Source organism: Trachymyrmex septentrionalis, unplaced genomic scaffold (genome assembly GCF_001594115.1).
Source record: "Trachymyrmex septentrionalis isolate Tsep2-gDNA-1 unplaced genomic scaffold, Tsep1.0 scaffold44, whole genome shotgun sequence".
NCBI classification, from domain to species: Eukaryota; Metazoa; Arthropoda; class Insecta; order Hymenoptera; family Formicidae; genus Trachymyrmex; species Trachymyrmex septentrionalis.
In genome coordinates this window covers 2,617,499-2,626,756 of record NW_017305611.1, presented here as the reverse complement: position 1 = coordinate 2,626,756, position 9,258 = coordinate 2,617,499, and the positions used below count along the sequence as shown (strand labels likewise).

At 42.0% G+C, this 9,258-nt stretch overlaps 1 protein-coding gene across 6 annotated transcripts in view; it reads left to right on the top strand.

Moving 5' to 3' along the window:
* Window positions 1-9,258, top strand: part of LOC108751409 (nuclear receptor coactivator 6-like) — a 220,947-nt gene that overhangs the window by 145,162 nt on the left and 66,527 nt on the right. For all 6 annotated transcript variants that reach the window (XM_018491591.1, XM_018491590.1, XM_018491592.1 and 3 more), the window contains one exon: window positions 3,594-3,717. In XM_018491591.1, coding sequence (XP_018347093.1) covers window positions 3,594-3,717 — 124 coding nt within the window. The remainder of the gene's footprint in view (window positions 1-3,593; window positions 3,718-9,258) is intronic.

Below are 9,258 nucleotides of genomic sequence, written 5' to 3'. Positions count from 1 at the left end.
TCAGCGCCTTATCGGTCACAGTATTAAGATGTTGAACTACTGTCTTAATATACATTCAATAAAATTGAATTAATTTTTCAGACATAAATTGAGAGCCGATGAAATTATCGGATTCACACAATCAATCTGAAACAAATAATCCCCCCAAATTCTCCCAAATCTTAAAAAACTGTAATAAACTTAATTCAATTTTATTGAATGTATATTAAGACAGTAGTTCAACATCTTAATGACCGATAATACTGTGACCGATAAGGCGCTGAGTTCGAGGTAGTTTGTAAATGTTCGATCATGTCAATCATATGTTTAAAATTATTATTTTTCTATGCTTGTGCAGATGTGGATCTTTTTTTCCGTCTTCCGTCACATTAAAATTTCTCAATGTTATAATCGGATCGGATGTAATTTTTTCCCGTTAAAGAGAGTGAAAAATAGTTTTTTTTTTTTCAGATAAATCGCGCCGAGAGATATTTTTTTCCAATTAAGAAATTAATTCCCCGAAGCGAAGTAGTCCCAGTTTTTCCCCTAAAAATAACAGTCCCCGAAAAGCCGCCCTCTTAATCGAGCATTTGTCTTTAGATGCGGTCTCGGTCCCCGGCAAATGATATTTCAGGTATAACGCGGCCTCTTTAGCCGGTGGCAATTGCCGCGTCCCTGTAAACGAGCCTACTTATCCGGGGGTTGATTTACCTCCCTCGCAACGCACATCGCCGCACAACACCGCTTCTCGTTGGCAGAATGAGCAATGGTCCGAAACGAGCGGGAACAGCTTGTTAATTAACTCAATTAAATTGTCAGATATTACTTTCGTCCTGCCATCCATCCACGCCCCCTCGTGTCCTTGTAATATTTCCATAACAGAGAGAGGGTCGTTATCCTCGAGCGTGTCGTAAATTCAAATAATCCAAGCGTGTACTTAATTATATACATATATAATTTTCGTCGCGGTTCTGGGCACTCACGGGGTACGTTACCAGAGACAATTGGAGAAAGAGTAATCCCCCAAACACATCTCACGCGGCGATGGCCTTACCGTATTTCCAAATAGAGTCGCACCGTTACACCAGGTGCTAGCCATTCTCGAAAACAAGAATAATTACGTGATTTCGCGGTGGCGGATGGCGAAAAGGGCCGGAAAAAGGGACGCGCGAAAGGACGGTGGAAGAGGAGGAGGAAAAGCTGACACCGGTTTCGCGGACGGCAACAGTGGTGGTGGCCATGTACTTTACAGGGACAAGCGGCTTAGCCAGCCATGCCGGTGAACATAATTCATCCGGTGTCTCCCGGTGTCTCTCTTCTCCTCTTACTGGCACAACACGTTCCAACGCACACTTCGCACGGACGGTGGAAACGGGAGGAAGTCTCCCTGCTCTTATTTATGGTATTACGCGACTGTACATTCAGATTCGCTCGCCGTTTCACGGTAGCGCCGTCCTCAGCGGCCGTACTCCGTGTACGGAAAATGGCTTTTGCCAAGGCGTTACCGAATTATTCATATACAAGATGAAGTACAACGGTTAGCTGCTCGGACGACCCCGAAATCTGCCCTCGTTGAAGCTCGTTCCTTTGGTAGTAGTGGAATTCAGTTCCAGATTGCACCGCTTTACGCGGTTGAGATAATTGTACGTAAGCGGCGCTTTTGAAAGTGAATTTTTGCGCGATGAAGACTGCGCTATTATCGGGATACTCCGCTTGCCTGCTAACTTTGTTCCCAGGCATTCTCTCTCGTGGCGAGAACTGCAAAGTTGTCAAATTACTAAAAATAGTTAATCAACTATCAGCTGTTAATTTGATTACTCAAGCTCCTGAAAGCTTGATCTTTAACGTAACGAGCGATACGATTGTTACTCGAAAGGCAATATGTGTGTTAAAAAACTTTTATTTCTTTATTTAAGACGAAAGAAAGAATCTGAGACAATAATTGTTATTAAGTGAAACTGAATGAAAATATAAACTTTAATAATTTGCAAACTCTCTCGCCGCCGCACATAGGCAAAGTGATAAGGACTCGGAAGGAGAGTATTTCTCGGTGAACAAATTGAATTCAACACAAATTAGCGCCAGGGTAGGTTTACGAATCCGTCTTGTTGTCATGAGAAATTATTGCCGTGAGTATTCCCGCAGGACGAAAGGGAGGCTCTCGCCTTTTCCCGTGGGGTTGTAATGCTAAGGACGAGTCGCTCGCGGTTATTAGTTTAGGAAGCTGCAAAGTACCCCGAAACAAAGTCTCTTCTCTCTCTATCTCTCCACCAGGTAATCAATATAGAGACGACGACCCCTGCCTCGTTTCACCTTGTCGGTTTATCCTGAACCATCGGCGAGAATCCCGGCTTACTTGCTCTCGTTCCAGGCATCGTGCCGGCAGACAAGCAGTATCTTTAGCTAATAAAGCATCCCCTTTTACTTCATCTCCCCTCCCTTATGAAGGGGCGGCCGACGAAATTATAATACGCCTACCTCATGTACTTCTCCCCTGAAATGCTCTCTCAGACTTGATCGCTTTTCATCACGAAGCCGATTACGCGACCGGCATCCTTGAACATCTTTTTTGCCAACAGACTACCTTTGGAATACCTTTCCCGTAAACCGCCCGCTTAATGTGCTTTCAATTGGATAGTCCACGGTTATTAGAGGGGCAGAATAGAATTTGGAAGTGGTTAACCATGTTGGGCACTCTCAATTTTTTTATGCCGATTTATTTAATGCTCAAGGAAGAGAAAAGGTCACTAATTGTAAGCTCTTTTAAATACACAGAGAATATATGTAATTATTTGCATTAGAGAAACTTTTTGCAAAATAAAAAAATAAAATCTTGCAATCTTCCTCGTGCATTGTATTTTTTTTTTTTTTTTGTAGAATTTAATAAGTACGTATATCGTAGTGCAGCATCTCTGATGCGTCTCGAACTTCCCGGTAATTTTTGCAGATGTCTGGCGAGCATCTGCCTCGATTAAGTAGTGTTTAACCTGTAATTTATTCCACCGGCAACGGTCGGGCGTTCGCAATTTGCGCTTTAAATTGAAATGTAAAATTATCGTAGTGCATTGGATTCCAATTCAAGAGCTCAGAGCGAGAGTGGAATGAATCTATAATTTGCAAGGTCTGCTTAAGATCTGAAGTTTGTAAAATCTCGCAGATTATAGCTTTACACCGCTGCTGTTCCGAACCCTTTAATTTGACGCTCTGTATACATATTTTTAGTGCTTTTGCAATTTTCGATTTTTTTTTTTTTTTACTAATGTTAACCAAATTAATGCTGTAATGGGTAATAAATCATCATTTATTTAAAACTGTCAAGGTGTCGCGAAAGAGGAGCTCTAGAGAATCGCGTGTATTTCATAAATTACGAAAGTTGCGCGTAGTTGTAGATTGTAGGTTGTAGGTTAGTGCGTTATTTACACAGACAATACATACCGGTGATAATAATGGAAATGCAGTCGTTAGTACCGCGGGGGAAAAGGAATGACCAAGACACGTACGCTAAGCTCGGTAAACATTGCGCAATTCACGTCGCGTACGCGTCATAGTTTGTTTGCACGTTGTTAAGCCGCGGCGAGAGTTAGAGAATAATTCTGTCCATTTCTCTATTTCAGTCCAAGCAGTACGGCGCTGGGTTCGCTGGACCAACTGAAGGAATATCTGACGACAGTGGGAACCTGCAAATGTGGCCTCGAGTGCCCACTCAGACCCGAACAGGTGTTCAACTTCGACCCCAAGGTAAATGCGCGACCGAATGTTACAATTTTACGTTATAATTTTTCTAACATTTCCAACGGAAATTAATCCTAAGAAAATTCACATCAATTATACGTAATAAAAAGATTCCGCTACTGAGGAAGCGACTGTTAGACTAAAGCCAATGTTTTACACATTTACTTCATCTAGTTTAAAGTTATGCGTTGCAATTGATATGAGTATTAAAAAATTTTGAAAAAATTCTCGAAACTTTATGAGAAGAAAATAAACAATTTTTATCTCTTACAGTTTTTCTGTAAAGTTGATGGTATTTGAGAAAAAAATTATTAAAGCCGACCAATATTCGGCCATTTTTAGTAATTAATATCTTGTCAACTATTGCGAAAATTGCAAAACGATATCAAACTTTTTTGTTCCCCTATTCTATGTGGCTCCGACCTTACTTAACAGACACCCTATGTGTGTGTGTGTATATATATATATATATATATATATATATATATATCTACATAAATGTATGCACATACATATAGACACTACTTCTAAAATGCACTATAAAGTTAAATGATTAAAATGAATGTTCTAATTACATTCTCTCGTTTTACGAGCATTATTAATGTGTGATTCTCTTGCCACAATCACTCAGTATTAAAAGAGATTTCCGGAATTAGTATCATAGCGAGTCAATCAGTACAATCGGCTGTCGCTCGATGACCCGATACGCGAACATGTGATGCCTCGAGCAGACAGACTGTTGCAGACTATGTATATACAGTCGGTGGCGCGCTTATTAGGAACATTCATTATGCTTTATCCTTTTACGTTTGCACCGTCGAGAGAGAATTATTCCGACGCGTCGCGACGGCGAAAGTTCATAGTACAACCTGTTATAACTAATCGTCATGAGCGCGTGAGCATAATCACCCTTAATCGCTGGCGGCAGTTAGGCACCGTTTATTTATTTATCGTGCGCCCGTAATTGGTTCGCGTTCTCCGTGTGTATATGCAGCCGAGGCTCGTGACTTACCGGGGATAAAATATCGCCATTATGCGTGCAGACGACGACGAGGCGTCTCGCCGAGAATGTGTATCGCGCCGTGCCAATCTCACCTTCTCTTCGAATCGATTAGGAAGTGTAATTCTTTCTCGTGACCGAAGAACGAGAGACTCGATTAAGCGTTACCGTAAATCAAAGCGCGCGGCTCGACGTGAGTGATTTAAAAAAGAATCTTCTCTCCATTATATTTAACAAAATTTTACTCAATTGTTACTTAATATAATTATAACGTGACAATTTTCTTACCTTATAATTATACAATTATTTAACAATTTAGTAGCTCGTAGGTAACATTAAATTCATTTAAGCGGAAAAATGTATGTTTTACAATCACCGTGTAGTTCATCTTTAATCGACAAATGCTCAGTGATATTTAGACTGATAATCACGATAAAGATATATCGTGATTAGTAAAAATAATCTTTTGTTAAAAATTGTCAAAGAATATTTCAAATCGATTTTGGATTAATAACGATAATGAAAGCAGTTTTTATTGTTCTTCTTTATCGTTTGATATCAACGTAAATGTCATAAATTATTGGAAAGAGATTTTTCTGTGGTGCACGTGAACAACAGCATCTTAAGTGTTATCATTTCTTGGTCTCTCTCTCTCTCTCTCTCTCCCTCTCTTCCACCGAAAGTTTTCTCTCTTTCTGTCTGTCTCGTTTCGAATTCGTAGAAACGACAATGAATCACGTCCGTGGAACTGGTAAAGCAGTCCCGGAAAATTGTACCTCTCACGAAACATCGCCGCGAACAAAACGCAATCGAGCGCCCTGGCGCTATTTCTGTCGGCACGACTGCCGTAAATACGTAATTTTTCTTACTTCCGCTATTTAGATATTTATGGTTGCATTCGCGAGAACGCGGTGGCACGTATCTCGGCCCGCGCCAACGATCCCGAAGAAATATCGCGATCGTGCGTGCCAACGATCGCGGCTTATTAAGAAATATCGCGTCCCAGGCACGTAACCGTTGTTCGCCCGAAACGAAATGTGCGCTCCCTTGAAAAAAGGGCGGTGAATTTCGCGTTTATGGTGCGATGTCTAAAACTCTCCGATGCACCAAAGTTCGGCCAAGCGATGTTTGTCGAAATCGTCTCACGGTGATTGATCGATTGCGGTCACGCTTTCGATTCCACAGGGTTAATTTTTCGGATACCGGTTTTTCGGGGAGTATGGGGAGAGATAAAGGGTATAATAAGGCTAATTTCATGCCGGAAAGGAGGGAAGGGGTTTCCGTGCATACATTAAAATTTTAGGAAAGTACTGGACACGTTGCATCGCGCCGGTAGATAGCAGGAGAGACGACATAAAGCGAGAGAGAGAGAGAGAGAGAGAGAGAGAGAGAGAGAGAGGACGCTCATCAGTTTTGCTTAATTATTCCGGTAGCATGCGACGATATACGAGGAAAACGTATAATTATCCGTGCACCTGCTTGCTAACCACTCACTCAACCGCTGCTGCTCGCCGTCATATACCTAGTGCACCATCAGTGCGTTAATACATTCCCTAATTAAAGTTTATCGTGTTTCACCGATCTGAGGATACTCTCCGGTCATAGGTACATGATCTGATCCGCCGTGTTGACGACATAGCGATCAACACGCTAATTATTAATAATCATTTGCATATCTCTAACTGCATATCACTGTAACACGAATACGATACGAATCGTATCGAATTTATCGGTTATAGCTTACGATAGCTGCTGACATCTCTTGTCGCTCCCATCCCTACATGGTCGTTTAGATTCTTTGGAAATCTGAGATCGATGATTGAATCGATAATCACTGTCATTTATATTCCGATTTAAAGAGGGGAAACTATTGTATATATATATAAATTATTTCTATAAATATGTGTTAAATCTGTAAATGCCATTGTTAGTACCAAAAAATATTTAAAAATAACATTGAAAGATTTAAATTTAATTATTATATTATTATATCATTTCCTTACGTGAAAAGTAACACAATTAAAAAAATTAAATTTTTTAGAAAAGGGAAAATATTTTTCAGCTTGACAGAAAATTATTGACTAATAAAATAATATCGGCAAGTGTTATTTTTGTCATTGTCGTTTCACGACTCTTAAAAAAAATCACCCTTTTTGAATTGTGACGCTTTGGATATTTTACAAAATTATAACAAAATCCAGAATAATTTATAAAAAAAGGTAGCATAACTCGAAGTATATCGTCATCAGTTTATACTTATCTTAATCGGTTGAAGTGACTAACTTTCTATAAAATTTCCATTAAAGCTTTCATTGGAATTTTCAATTCTTCGGCGTGTACGTCTCAATGATATTGAAAGGCTTGAAACAACAGCCATTACGGCGCCGATTATAGCGAGATATCTCGGACGCATTTCCACGATGCCTCGCCCGAGCAAAGCGGACTATCTTCTGGCATTCTCCAGCGAGTACAGATGGTATCGTGGCATCCACAATGCAAACTCACCTGGACAATAGTACTCGAGTGCTCGTCCGTCTTGGATAAAGAGGGGAAGAGAGTCCGGGGGAGAAGTATGTAGATTGTCGAGTGAAATCGGCATGGTGCTTCGGCACTTTGCGCTGCATCTCGAAGTGCATCGCCATTCATTCCCGGCAGTCGGCCTCTCGAGTCGCGACATACGGCGAACACGGCGACACGAGATTATTATGGTAATCGAGCAGCATCGCTCACGGCCCCGTCACGAGCCTCCTACGCTCTTTTTTTTTTTCTCGAGCTCTCAATGCGTCAGATATCAGAACGATATCGCGCCTGCGTGTACAATAGGTAGCTGGAACGTGAATAAAGATTACATTGAAGAAAGTACAAATACGGATAATATCATTTCAATCATTAAACGTTACTTTAACGACGCATATATTGATTGGTTGGAACGTCCTCTTACCGAAGTAACTCATAAATTGATTCGATCTTTGCGAGCCAATGTGTGTGTGACGCGGTATGCGATAAATAACTATGTTTTTCACGTCCCACACCGTGTGTGTACACCGTTACTGGCAAAATATTACGGCAAGTACGTATCTGCACGCGCGTTCTTAATACGGACCCGACGCAGGCCGGGTAATATCAAGAACACGCCGCGATAATGGATCGACTTTGCGATACGAACTTTGATACATCTTCCTCAAGCGGCTCACTCCTGGCGTATTTATGAGCGACGCACACATACGTGCGCGCGTGTTCCTGAGTGTATCTCCACCTGCATTAATCAGGTACCGTAACTATCCGGGACGATCTCTCACGGCCTATACCATCTGCCGGAGACAGCAGCCTTAACGTCTCTCTACGGATCTTTGATTTGGCTCGATGCTTTATCGCCCCCGCGCTACCGGCGGCCGACTGGCCAGCCGGGTGTGAGCCCGGGCAGGGTTCCCTTCTCTCTGCCCTCCCCCCTCCCCCCCTCCCCCCTTTTCACCCGATGCTCCTTTTATAACTGCCGACGTTTCCGCCTATTGTTGCGCATACAACGGCGCGAAGAATCGCCGATGCGGGGAACGATTCCCCCGGTTTCTCGCGGCCTTATCCTCAAACTGCTATCGCACGGACGAACCGTCGCGTCCGTGAACTCTCTGCCGTCAGGTTCAGCACGTGGAAACATCAAGAGCGGGGTCCTAATTCCAATCGCGATATGGAGCAATACTACTTTATTTGCGTCAATATTTTTTTCGTCACGCAGTCACTCTCTGTTTGTTCTATTTAACTCCCTGCCTTTGGAGACTCCCTTTGAAGTTCATCAGCGGGAGATTAAATCGGATTAAATGGATAGTGAGGAAGGAATAATTGTGTAGCGATAAGAATTTTACGAGCGTCGTAATTAACGAAGCAAATTTCTTATCACCGTAATTGCACTTTGGAATACAGAAGCCAGTATAAAGTTCTCGTTTGTCGCGCAAGTCTATACATCCCCGTCTGCGGAGGTTTCCGAGGCGTCAGTTTATGGAGTTGTTGCTATCCATTATCGCTTTCAGAGGAACGGCAGGATGACTCGGGTGTGTCTCGACGAATGTATTAGACGAGCGCTTAAGCTCGCGTACGAGTTGTGTGCCGTGACGTTAACAAAGGGCAAGCGAGTACCCTTTTATTACACCAAGCCCGTCTCGCTTAAGCCCGTGCGTAAAGTAATTTGCCTTAATGAATTTGCATCTTCTCTTTCCATCGCGTACCTCTCTACCTTCCGTCTCGTTTCCTCCGGCCTGCATTTTTGATTCACAATTAAACGGCAGTTACCTCCGGTCTCGGAAAAATCTCAATGAAAACATTTTTCTCGGAACCGCTACTCAACTTCTCGCCAGCAGCTTTCGCGAGAATACGCTTTTAATCCTTTGCATTAATTATAATACACGTCTTTTCCCGTTTCCTCTTCCCCAGTTCCATAGTGCTTTTATTTAACGCTCAGAAGGTCATATTTAAGGCTCGCTAATAATATAATGTTACAATCGATGACAATACTAACGCTTGAAATATTTTAAGGTAGACAGATTTAATTGTTT